This window comes from Amblyomma americanum, chromosome 11 (genome assembly GCF_052857255.1).
Source record: "Amblyomma americanum isolate KBUSLIRL-KWMA chromosome 11, ASM5285725v1, whole genome shotgun sequence".
Lineage (NCBI taxonomy): Eukaryota > Metazoa > Arthropoda > Arachnida > Ixodida > Ixodidae > Amblyomma > Amblyomma americanum.
The window spans coordinates 132,734,928-132,748,200 of NC_135507.1; the positions used below are offsets into that span (position 1 = coordinate 132,734,928).

The following is a 13,273-nucleotide window of genomic DNA, read 5'->3' on the forward strand; positions in this document are numbered from 1 at the left end:
CACTGCAGGGCAAAGGCCTCTCCCATGTCTCTCCAATTAACCCTATCCTTTGCCAGCTGCATCCACCCTTTGCCTGCAAGCTTCTTAATCTCATCTGCCCACCTAACCTTCTGCCGCCCCCTGCTACGCTTACTTTCTCTTGGAACCCACTCCGTTACCCTTAAAGACCAGCGGTTATCTTGCCTTCGCATTACATGCCCTGCCCAAGCCCATTTCTTTCTCTTGATTTCGACCAGGATGTCATTAACCCGTGTTTGTTCCCTCACCCACTCTGCCCGCTTCCGATCTCTTAACGTTACACCTATCATTTTTCTTTCCATGGCTCGCTGCGTTGTCCTTAACTTAAGCTGAACTCTTTTCGTTAGCCTCCACGTTTCTGCCCCGTAGGTGAGTACCGGTAAGATTATGCTGTTGTACACTTTCCTCTTGAGGGAAATTGGTAAACTGCCACTCATGATCTGCGAAAATTTGCCATATGCGCTCCACCCCATTCTTATCCTTCTAGTTATCTCCCTCTCATGATCCGGATCAGCTGTCACTACCTGCCCTAAGTAGACGTATTCCGGCACAATTTCTAGGCTCTCGCTGCCAATTGTGAATTGTTGTTCCCTTGCTAGGCTGTTGAACATTACCTTGGTTTTCTGCATGTTAATTTTTAGACCCATCGATCTGCTCTGCCTGTCTAACTCGTTGATCATGATTTGCAGTTCACCTCCTGAGTGACTCAGCAAGGCAATGTCATCAGCAAATCGCAGATTATTTAGGTATTCTCCATTTATTCTTATTCCCAACTCTTCCCAATTCAGGCCTCGAAAAACCTCCTGCAAACATGCGGTGAACAGCATTGGCGAGATCGTGTCTCCTTGCCTCACGCCCTTCCTTATTGGAATTTTATTGCTGACTTTATGGAGGACTATAGTAGCTGTGCAGTTGCTATATATATCTTCCAGTATTTTGACATAAGGCTCTTCTACCCCCTGATTACGCAATGCCTGTATGACTGCTGAGGTTTCCACTGAGTCGAATGCTTTCTCGTAATCAATGAAAGCTATATAGAGAGGTTGGTTATATTCTGCGCATTTCTCTATCACCTGATTGATAGTGTGAATATGATCTATTGTAGAATATCCTTTACGAAAGCCTGCCTGATCATTTGGTTGATTAAAGTCTAACGTTGCCCTGACTCTATTAGCGATCACCTTAGTAAATACTTTGTAGGCAACGGATAGTAAGCTGATCGGCCTGTAATTTTTCAAGTCCTTGGCGTCTCCCTTCTTATGAATTAAGATAATGTTTGCATTCTTCCAAGCTTCTGGTACAGTCGAGGTCATAAGGCATTGCGTATACAGGGTGGCTAGTTTCTCTAGCACGATGTCCCCTCCATCCTTCAACAGATCTGCTGTTACCTGATCCTCCCCAGCTGCTTTTCCCCTTTTCATTGCTTCTAAGGCTTTCTTTACTTCATCTTTCGTTACTGGCGGGATGACGCATTGCTGTGCACTGCTGTTATCATTAGCGTTCCGATTACATTGGCTACTGTACAGGTCTGTGTAGAACTCTTCGGCTACGTTAACTATCTTATCCATATTGCTAATGACATTGCCCTGCTTGTCTCTTAATGCATACATCTGGTTTTTACCTATGCCTAGTTTCCTCTTCACTGTTTTTAGGCTACCTCCGTTCTTTATAGCATGCTCGATTCTCTCCATATTAAACTTCCTTATGTCGGCTACCTTGCGCTTATTTATTAACTTTGATAGCTCCGTTAGCTCTATTCTATCGGTAGTGTTAGATGCCTTCATGTTTTGGCGCTTCTTAATCAGATCTATCGTCACCTGAGATAGCTTCCCGGTATCTTTTCGAACTGTCCTACCGCCTACTTCTACTGCGCACTCCGTAATCATTGATGTCAGGTTATCGTGCATTGAATGAACATCAAGATCATCTTCCTCAGTTAAAGCCGAGTATCTGTTTTGCAGCGCTATCCTAAACTCCTGTGCTTTCCCTCTTGTATTACTTCCTGCAAATAAAGGTACTTACTTACTTACGATAACCCTCCGTGGCCGCTACAACAACAACCATTTCCTCTCCCTCGGTTACCGTGCAGTCCCGTGCCGACGCGCAAGCTATCTCCTTAAGGCGCGTTCACACTTGGACATTCGGCGGCGAGAGCAAGCGAAATCCGCGGCCGAAAAAAACCTGCCTCGTTCACACTACCCGGCCACCGCGTCTCCGCTCATCGTCTGTGTGTCGTCTGCTCACGGCGTTCACAGATATGGCAAGACGTTAATCGATGCTGCCTACGTACCATAACCGTATGCACACTTACGTACGCTAAATGCACCTATTTTGCCGGACGTTACGCCATTTCTAACATTCTCGCTTTTAAAGCTACATGGATGGATGGATGGATGGATGGATGGATGGATGGATGGATGGATGGATGGATGGATGGATGGATGGATACGGCTGAACCCTTTACATCGGGCGGTGGCTCAAGCCACCTAGCCATGTCTTGTGAAATTTTACTCCTGTCTTGCTTTTAGCCACCAATCAGATAACCTTCGCTTGGTTACTTCTAACCTCTTAAAATCCACTTTCCCTTCACTATCCCTAAACCCCAATGCCTTGGGTAAGTCAGCCCCGCTGCCTTCCACTGTAGGGTGAAGCCCTTTACAGAAAAGTATCAAGTGTTCAGCCGTTTCCTCCTCCTCTCCGCACGCAATGCACAAAGTGTCTATCTCCTGGTACCTGACTCTATACTTCTTAGTCCGCAAAACTCCAGTCCTGGCCTCAAACAACAAAGAACTTCCCCTACAATTATCATAGATATTTTCTTTGACAATTTCCTGTTTAAAGGTCCGGTGTGTTTCTAGTGCCGATTTCGTCAGCATCCCTGTTTTCCACAAAGCTCTCTCTGTTCCTTTAACCTTTTTCTTAACCGATAATTGCTGATTTGCCCCCTTACTGCTGTCCAGATTTTGCTTGTCAGATTAGCCTAGTGGCTCCATCTGGTGGTTAGGAGGAGAACCATTGTTGCAACAAACCGACGCCACTCTTAAGCCTAAAGGGGGAAGAATCGTCACCCGAAATAAAAAATAAAGCAAATTTATAACTCAAACGTTTTCTTATGGGCGAGATGAGACAAAGCGAAAGACCGCTGGCTCTTTTATGGCCAGTGAACGCGCTGAAAAAGGCAGTAACAGCGACGAATTTAGTCCGAAGCGAGGCGTCCTGCATCGAAGGGCGCCGCCATGTTTCTCGCCGCGGGTACTCGCCTTCCTATTGGCTGACGAGATTCGGCGGACTTTTTTCCAGTGGCAGAATTCGGTCCTGGACCGATCGGCCTTTCCGCTGGGTATCTCGGCGGAATCTCTGCCGCGGCAGCGGATTCCGCTCGCTCTCGCCGCCGAATGTCCAAGGGTGAACGCGCCATTATAGTCTGAGCCTATTACTGTCGCGACGACTTTTATGCGTTGCAGATTGCAATCACTCAGTTCAGCCCTTGGGCGCGGCCGGGCAGCCACCAAACCACGTGACGTGATGTCACGACAGCCGGAGGAAAAGCTGGGCCCCAACTGGCGCGGTCGCGCGCGGCCGCAGCCACCACCTGACTCCCGCTCCTCCCGCTAGGGGCGCTGCGCTGTGATTGACGTCACGGCATATGTATAAAAGAGCTGCGCTCCTTCGCCGGGACAGTCTTATACCCCTGTCACACGGGCATTTCGAGGGCCCTCGAACCGATAGTCTATCGACTCAAAGGCGATCGAGAGCTGCTACACGGGCAGTTTCAATGGCGATCGAGTCAATAGCCTATCGAGTCAACGGAGCAGCACGGAACTCCATCGAGATATGCAACGCATTCTTGGCTTCACCAAGCTAAGCCTGGCCAGTTTTTTGCTCCGTTGTTCCCCGTCTCCGGGGTCGAGAATTCCACTGCTCTCCCCACGACCTCCGGCTTCCCCATGAACCGTCCGTCCCTATATGAATTCTCTGCACTTGCCTTGCACTCCTCCTTCCATGGTGGCCAAGCTACAGTCAAGGATTCCGCTGCTCTCAGCGCGACCTCCGCGTTCCCCGTTTACCGTCCTTCCCTAAATTAATTATCTGCACTGGCCTTGCCCTCCACCTTCCACAGTAACCAAGCTGCGGTCAAGGATTCCGCTGCTCTCCTCCGGCTCTCTCTTTTATCGTCCTTCCCTGGATCAATTCTCTGCAGTCGCCTTGTCCTCCTTCGACAGAGACCAAGCTGCGGTCGAAAATGTCACTGCTTTCCCCACGACCCCCGGCTTCCCCTTTGACCGCCCTTCCCAAGATCAATTCTCTTTATTAGCCTTGCCCTCCTCCTTCCATGGTGACAAACCTGCAGTCGAGGATCCCTCGGCGCTTCCTACTACGTCCTACTTATTCTTTTAACGTTTTTCCATAGATGAATTCTCTGCACTCGCCTTGCCCTCCTCCTTCCATGGTGACCAAGCCGCGCTTGAGGATTCCTCTGCTCTCCCTGCGACCTCTGGCATCCCCTTTGAACGTCTTTCCTTAACACGTTTTGGCGGGCTAGTTGGTTAAGCATCTTGAATAAACAGCGCGAACAAAGACGAGCAAAAAGAAGAGATGAAATATCTGCACTTGCCTCTCCCTTCTCTTTCAACAGTGACCAAGCTGCGGTGGAGGATTTCTCTGCTCTCCCCACAACTTCCGGCTTCCCCTTTGACCGTCTTTCCCTAGGTGAATTCTCTTCGCTCACCTTGCCCTCCTCCTTCCACAGTGACCAAACTGCAGTCAAGAATTCCACTGCTCTCCCCACGACCTCCGGCTTCTCCTTTGGCCGTCGTTCATAAGATGAATTGTCTGCACTTGCCGTCCTCTTTCCACAGTGACCAAGCTGCGGCCAAAGAAATCCTCTGCTCGACCCACGACTTCCGGCTTCCCCTTTTAACGTCAATTTCTAGACGAATTCTCTGCACTCGCCTTGTTCTCCTTCCACGGTGAACAAGCTGAGGCCAAGGATTCCTCTGCTCTCCTCACGACCTCCGCTTTCCCCTTTGACCATCATTCCCTAGATCAATTCTCTGCACTCGCATAGCTTTTCTCCTTCGACGGTGACCAAGCTGCAGTCGAGGATTCCTCTGCTCTCCCCACGACCTCCGGCTTGCGCTTTGACCATCCTTCCCTAGATTAATTCTCTGCACTCGCCTTGCCCTCCTCCTTCCATGTTGACTGAGCTGCGGTCTAGGATTCTTATACTCTCCACACGACCACCGGCTTCCCCTATGAGCATTCTTCCCCAGTTGAATTCTCTGCGCTGCATTGCCCTTCTCTGTCCACGGTGACCAAGCTGCGGCCGCGAATTCCACTGCTCTCCCCACAACCTCCGGCTTCTCCTTGGATCACCCCTCCACAGATGAATTCTCTGCACAAGCCTTGTCCTCCTCCTTCCACGGTGACCAAGCTGCGGTCGAAGATTCTTCTGCTCTCCGCACGACCTCCGACATCCCCTAAGACCCTGCTACCCTAGATGAATTCTCTGCACTCGCCTTGCCCTTTGCCCTCCCCCTTTCATGGTGACCAAGCTGCGGTTGTGGTTTCCTCTCCTCTGATCACGGCCTCCGGCTTCCTCTTTTATCGTCCTTCTCTCATTTCATTTCATTTATTTCATCCTTAAAGGTCCAAAGGCATTACATAAGGAGGGGCTTACAAATGGGTTTGTTTAAATGCACTCATGATGAAAACACAGGCACAATGAACTTAACACTGAAACTGTAAACACTAAGAAAAACACTAAAAAGGGAGGATCAAGCGGTTACAAAAAAGAAAAGAAAGAAGCACAAAAATACAGGGGAAAAATGCAGAAAAAAGTACAGGGCAATTACAAGTTCACGTGTTCTGAAAATGACTAGTGAGTTTCGCGCGAAATGTTTTGCGATCGTTGCATGAAACTATGTCGTTTGACAGGGCATTCCAATGGGTTATTGCGTCAGGAAAAAAAGAACTGCTCATTGCTAAAGTACGGCTATTGATGCTGGCTGTGGGGTGGCTGTGGCTGAGGCGACTGGATGTTCGGATTGGTGGTTTCAGCAGGGGGTGCTTTGACGTCGGATGGTAAAAAAAGCTGTGTAGTAGGCAAAGGCATGAAATAATGAGGCGTGACTCAAGTGTGGGGAGGGAGATAGAACGTTTGAGTGCAGTGATGCTAATTTCTTTAGTGTATTCAGAGGTGATAAAACGGGTCGCGCGGATTTGGATAGCCTCAAGTTCGGCGGTGAGGTAGGCTTGAGAGGGATGCCAGATGGATGATGCATATTCAAGTTTGGGACGAACAAATGTTAGGTAAGCAAGTTTTTTACTTTGGGAGATGCTGACTTGAGGTTACGTCGTATATAACCAAAGACACGGGAGGCATCTGAACATATTCTTTGGACATGGTTTACCCAAGATAGTGAATATGTCAGATGCAATCCAAGATACTTATATGACGTTGTTGGGACAATTGGAACTGAGTTTATATTATATGAATGATGAATAACTGCGCGTTTGCGAGAGAACGACAACAGTTGGCATTTATCGAGGTTTAAAGGCATCAGCCATGTGTCGCACCATGTGGCTATTCTGTCGATATCTTTTTTTAGCAGGTGACTATCGGTGGGATCACGAAGGGGGCTGCATATTACACAGTCGTCCGCGAACAGTCTTAATTTGGTGCTTGTGTTTAATGGAAGATCGTTGATGTAAATGAGGAATAGCAGTGGGGATAAGCCAGCCCCGTGTGGGACACCTGATGATACATCGGTAAGGGATGAGCGGTAGCCATTGCATGACGTGAATTGCATGCGTCCATTTAAGAAATGATCAATCCAGGTTATTAGGTTATGGGGAATGCCTAGAGAGGAGAGTTTTGCGAGCAGGTGCGAATAAGGAACACGGTCGAAGGCTTTGGAAAAGTCTAAAAAAAATACCGTCTATTTGAATGTTATTGTCCATAAAGTGTAGGATGTCATGAGTGAATTCCGCCAACTGTGTTTCACAGGAATATTGTTTTCGAAAACCGTGTTGGTGGGGATAAAAGAAGTTAATTGAGTCTAGATGGCTCATTAAGTTTGACGATATAACATGTTCAAATAATTATGAAGGAATGCTGGTTAACGAAATGGGACGATAGTTGGAAGGATTTGTGCGGTCACCTTTCTTAAATATTGGAATGATTTCAGCTATCTTCCAGTCATCGGGGACTTCTCCGGATTCCAATGATTGGGTAAAAATTAGATGCAAGATTAGGCTAGAGGTTGAACTAGTATTTTTCAGGAGTTTACTGTTTATATTATCGCAGCCAGCTGATGATGAAGTTTTGAGAGAACTGATTAAGTTCGCTATTCCTGCCGGTGTGACTGTGACTTGTGGCATGGGTATTGCGGCGATGGCTGGCAAAAAATTGGGGCTGCTAGTTGCTGAGGAGAACACTGAACAGAAGTAATTATTGAGAATTGCCGCGCACATATTACTGTCTATGGGCTCACGGTCAGCGTCAAGAAGCTCAATTCTACAGGATCGCAGTTTGGGGGAGAGAATACGCCAGAATTTATTAGGGTTTGTTTGGAGGATAGAATGCAAGTCGGAAGAAAAAAACTTGAATTTGGCGGAGGCTGATTTTGCATTGTATTCTTTAGCGCATTGATGGTATCGCTCTCAAGTTTCAGACAGGTTATGCAAGTTAGCCTTACGATAAAGACGCTTTTTCCTATTAAGAAGCCTTTTCAGGTCTCTATTGAACCATTCGTTGTTATAATCGGATTTTACAAGGAAGGACGGAATGTGCGTTTTTCAATGTGAGCATTGTAGTTTTAAAAAGTTCCCAGTTGGCATTGACCGAGTGAGCAGAAAAGTATTTAACAAAAAATTTATAAAATTCTGATAATGCGAGGTTGATGGCATCGAAATTAGCCCTTTTGTAGTCGGTTGTTATCTTTCTCGTTGGAGACCGCTTTGTGATGGGCAATGATAGGCGGATGTGAATTAGGTTGTGATCGCTAATGGCTGGTAATATGGTTATGCCTTAAACGTCATCGGGGGAGGTGGTCAGAAGTAGGTCAAGAATGTTATTTCCTCTTGTGGGGCATGTAATGACTTGGTGTAAGTTATATAGTCAAGTGTTAGATCAAGGAAGCGTTTTGATTCGTTGGAAGGTGATCCATTAAGCACTGAGAGTAAGGGCCAGCTAATGTAAGGGAAGTTAAAGTCGCCGAATAAATAGATGGGAGAATTTGGAAATTTATCTTTGATGTCGTTCAAAGCACGGCTCAGCGCGTCACAGAAGGATGAATCACTATCAAGTGGCCGATAGCAAATACCAAAAACGACTTTTTCTCTAATCAATTCTCTGCACTCGCCTTGCCCTCCTTCCACAGTGACCAAGCTGCGGTCAAGAATTCCACTGCACTTCCCACGACATCCGGCTTGCCCTTTGACCATCATTCCCATGATGAATTCTCTGCACTCGCCTTGCCCTCCTTCCACAGTGACCAAGCTGCGGTCGAGAATTCCACAGCTCTCCCCACGAAATCCGGCTTCCCCTTTGACCGTCCTTCCCATGATGAATTCTCTGCACTCGCCTTGCCCTCCTTCCACAGTGACCAAGCTGCGGTCGAGAATTACACAGCTCTCCCCACGACATCCGGCTTCCCCTTTGACCGTCCTTCCCATGATGAATTCTCTGCACTCGCCTTGCCCTCCTTCTACAGTGACCAAGCTGCGGTCGAGAATTACACAGCTCTCCCCACGACATCCGGCTTCCCCTTTGACCGCCCTTCCCATGATGAATTCTCTGCACTCGCCTTGCCCTCCTTCCACAGTGACCAAGCTGCGGTCGAGAATTCCACAGCTCTCCCCACGAAATCCGGCTTCCCCTTTGACCGTCCTTCCCATGATGAATTCTCTGCACTCGCCTTGCCCTCCTTCCACAGTGACCAAGCTGCGGTCGAGAATTACACAGCTCTCCCCACGACATCCGGCTTCCCCTTTGACCGTCCTTCCCATGATGAATTCTCTGCACTCGCCTTGCCCTCCTTCTACAGTGACCAAGCTGCGGTCGAGAATTACACAGCTCTCCCCACGACATCCGGCTTCCCCTTTGACCGCCCTTCCCATGATGAATTCTCTGCACTCGCCTTGCCCTCCTTCCACAGTGACCAAGCTGCGGTCGAGAATTACACAGCTCTCCCCACGACATCCGGCTTCCCCTTTGACCGTCCTTCCCATGATGAATTCTCTGCACTCGCCTTGCCCTCCTTCCACAGTGACCAAGCTGCGGTCGAGAATTACACAGCTCTCCCCACGACATCCGGCTTCCCCTTTGACCGTCCTTCCCATGATGAATTCTCTGCACTCGCCTTACCCTCTTCCGTCCACAGTGACCAAGCTGAGGTCTAGGATTCTTATGCTCTCCCCATGACTTCCGGCTTTCCCTTTGACCGTCCTTCGCTAGTTGAATTCTCTGCACAAGCCTTGCCCTTCTCCTTCCACGGTGACCAATCTGTAGCCGAGGATTCCTCTGCTCTCCCCACGACCTCCGGCTTCCCCTTTGACCATCTTTCCCTAGACCAATTCTCTGCACTCGCCTTGCCCTCCACCTTCCACGGTGACCAAGCTGCGGTCTATTTATTTATTTATTTATTTATTTATTTATTTATTTATTTATTTATTTATTTATTTCCTCAAGGGTCCAAAAAGGACAGATGGTCTTCGATGGCGGATTTGAAGCGAACGGGATTGATGATGGTTGCCACTTCAGACGGAAGGTCATTCCAGTCTTTGGCTGTTCTAAGGAAAAAAGATTGATGATATGTTTCGGTGCGGGCTTGTTCAGGGTAGACGGCATTAGGATGACTGTGACGAGAAATCCGATGGGCGCGTGCGACAGGGGGAGGTTCGTGGTGGAAAGTGTGATAAAATTTATGATATAAAGAAAGACGGGCGATTTTACGGCGACAGGCCAGAGTAGGAAGATGGAGCTGTGATTTTAGTGCTGATACGCTAGTATGATAAGAGTAGTCCGAGCAAATGAATCTGACAGCGCGGTTCTGGACCGCTTCGAGCGTGGTGATAAGGTTAGCATAGTGGGGATCATACGCGGCAGATGCGAACTCTATTTAGAACGTACAAATGTTAAGTAAGAAAGAAGTTTTATGGAACAGGGGGCTAAGGAAAGGTTACGACGTAAATACCCTAGAATTTGATTAGCTGAATTAGTGACGTTGTGAATGTGTAGAGACCAGGTTAAATCTTTACTTAAATGGATACCAAGGTACTTGTACGAGTCAACTGACGCAACAGGAATATTGTTAATAGTATAAGTGGTACCTTGGTGGTTTCGCCGGCGATGAAAAGAAAGAAGGGACGTTTTAGTACTATTAAGCGACATCAGCCATGTACTGCACCAGTCTTCGACGCGTACAAGATCTTCTTGAAGGGTGGTGGTGTCAGATGGATTATTTATTGGGCGGTAGATAACACAATCATCTGCAAATAGGCGGACGTTAGACATTATGTTAAGGGGTAAATCATTTATGTAAACAAGAAATAGAAGAGGGCCTAAAACAGTACCCTGGGGAACGCCAGACAAGACAGGGGAGAGAGATGATGAGTTAGAGCTAGCATGAACGAATTGATAGCGATCAGTTAGGAAAGCCCGAATCCAGCCCAGAACTAAGGAATGCAGGTTTAGTCGTGATAGCTTAAGAATTAGGCGCGCGTGGGGGACTTTGTCAAATGCCTTTTCAAAATCTAGGAATATGGCATCAGTAAGAATGTTACGATCGAGGCATGCATGTATATCATGAAGAAAGAGAGTAAGTTGCGTTTCGCAGGAACGACCTTTACGGAAACCATGCTGATTAGGATGAAAAAAGTTGTGCGATGACAAAAACTGGGCAGTGTGTGAATATATTATATGTTCCATAATTTTACAACAAACACTGGTTAATGAGATTGGCCTATAGTTACGTGGTGAAGATCGGTTACCTTTCTTGAAGACTGGAATGACCTTCCCAATCCGCCAGTCACGAGTTAATGAGCACGAAGAAAATGACTGCTGAAAGAGGAGAGATAACATGACACTACAATGTTCTTTTGTGTTTTTTTTTAATTTTAGCGTTGATGCCGTCAACACCGGCAGATGAAGAATTTTTTAAAGCGTCAATGATCTTGGCAATGCCGCGCGGCTCAAAGATTATGGTATCCATTGGTGCATGGAGAAAACAGGGGGCTTCAGGGAGGTTATTAAGCGGTTCGTGAGTAAATACAGAGCAAAATGTCTCATTTAAGATATTGGGAACATCTGATTCGGAAACGGGAACTCCAGAATGATCTGCCAGGTGAATTATGCCAGGTGAAAGATTCTTATGCTCTCCCCATGACCTCCGGCTTCCCCTATGACCGTACTTCGCTAGTTGAATTCTCTGCACTGCCTTGCCCTTCTCTTTCCACAGTGACCAAGCTGCGGCCAAGGATTTCAGTACTCTCCCCACGACTTTCGGCTTCTCCTTGGACCATCCGTCTCTAGATGAATTCTCTGCACTAGCCTTGCCCTCCTCCTTCAAGGGTGACCAAGCTGCGGTCGAGGATTCCTCTTCTCACCCACGACCTCCGTCTTCCCCTTTGACTTGTTTTTGTAAAGAAATTATCTGCAGTCGCCTTGCCCTCCTCCTTCCACGGTGAGCGACCGGCGGTTCGCGATTTTTGTGCTATCGGCACAATTCCCAGCTTCCATTTTAACCATCAATGCATAGGTGAATTTACCGCTCTCTCCTTGCCCTTCTCCGTCTAGATAATCATTCTACAGGTGAGAATTTCTCCGCTCTCCCCGCATTTTTAAGCTTCCACATTAATCTGACTTCTGTAGATGTATTAATTCTCCGCTCTTGGTTTGCGCTCTTCCGTTCATGGTAATCCTTCTTTGGTTGAGAATTTCTGTTGTCTTCCAGATCCTCCGGGTTCCACTTTCCTGCTCCTTCTACGATAGCCGTTCATGAGTTGGGGATTGCTCCGCTCCCCTCACAACATTCTGCTTCGATGACGACGACGTGGAATCCATGAATATCCGCTTTAGAGCTGCGTTATAAAAGAAATGCTGTGCATACTCACCATTTCCGGCGCGAGCAGCTTGCCACTGTTGAGGTAACCGTGAATGTATATCTTGGTGTCCCACTTGGCATTGAAGGTGGAGTTGAGAATGCTGTCGCGGTCCGAGGCCACCAGGAAGTGCGGCTTGTGCGGATTCTGGCGGGTGAACAGTCGGAACCGAGTGTCCAGGGCAGGGCCGGAGTTGGCACGCTTGTCTGTGGGGAAGGGGTGGGCACACGAAAGGGGCAGAAAATTGCAGCGGACACTTAACGCTCCGCCTTATGTATATGGTGCGAAAACGTTAATGCTCATATATGCGGAATTGTGAATTCTCAACTTCACATGCACATGCGCCTGGGGCTCCACATACCACTCCTTGCGTAATAGTGCAGCGGTTAAGGGATGCGCCGCTACTCTGCTGTGGTAGGTGCTGCCGCTTGTTGGCCTGGTGCTATCCAAGTTGATCTCCCCGAGCAACCTCACGGGATCAAGCATTGATTAAACTGCTACCTGCTATTCTGAATAGATTTCTTAATAGTCCGATGGGTAGATTGTGAAGGCTCCACAAGGTAACGTAGCCTTGGTTACCCTTTCTTCCGCTCAAAAGACACATTATTCAGATATTCACATTATTCGAGTTCTGCTGTGTGTTTGCGGACACAGCTTTTGTGTGTGTGTGTGTGTGTGTGTGTGTGTGTGTGTGTGTGTGTGTGTGTGTGTGTGTGTGTGTGTGTGTGTGTGTGTGTGTGTGTGTGTGTGTGTGTGTGTGTGTGTGTGTGTGTGTGTGTGTGTGTGTGTGTGTGTGTGTGTGTGTGTGTGTGTGTGTGTGTGTGTGTGTGTGTGTGTGTGTGTGTGTGTGTGTGTGTGTGTGTGTGTGTGTGTGTGTGTGTGTGTGTGTGTGTGTGTGTGTGTGTGTGTGTGTGTGTGTGTGTGTGTGTGTGTGTGTGTGTGTGTGTGTGTGTGTGTGTGTGTGTGTGTGTGTGTGTGTGTGTGTGTGTGTGTGTGTGTGTGTGTGTGTGTGTGTGTGTGTGTGTGTGTGTGTGTGTGTGTGTGTGTGTGTGTGTGTGTGTGTGTGTGTGTGTGTGTGTGTGTGTGTGTGTGTGTGTGTGTGTGTGTGTGTGTGTGTGTGTGTGTGTGTGTGTGTGTGTGTGTGTGTGTG

General features: G+C 47.8%; 1 protein-coding gene across 1 annotated transcript in view; it reads right to left on the minus strand.

The window, feature by feature from the left end:
* The window catches only part of LOC144109894 (pancreatic triacylglycerol lipase-like), a 357,922-nt gene that overhangs the window by 175,215 nt on the left and 169,434 nt on the right, over window positions 1-13,273 (minus strand). Inside the window, exon 2 of the mRNA XM_077642658.1 lies at window positions 12,136-12,329. Coding sequence (XP_077498784.1) covers window positions 12,136-12,329 — 194 coding nt within the window. The remainder of the gene's footprint in view (window positions 1-12,135; window positions 12,330-13,273) is intronic.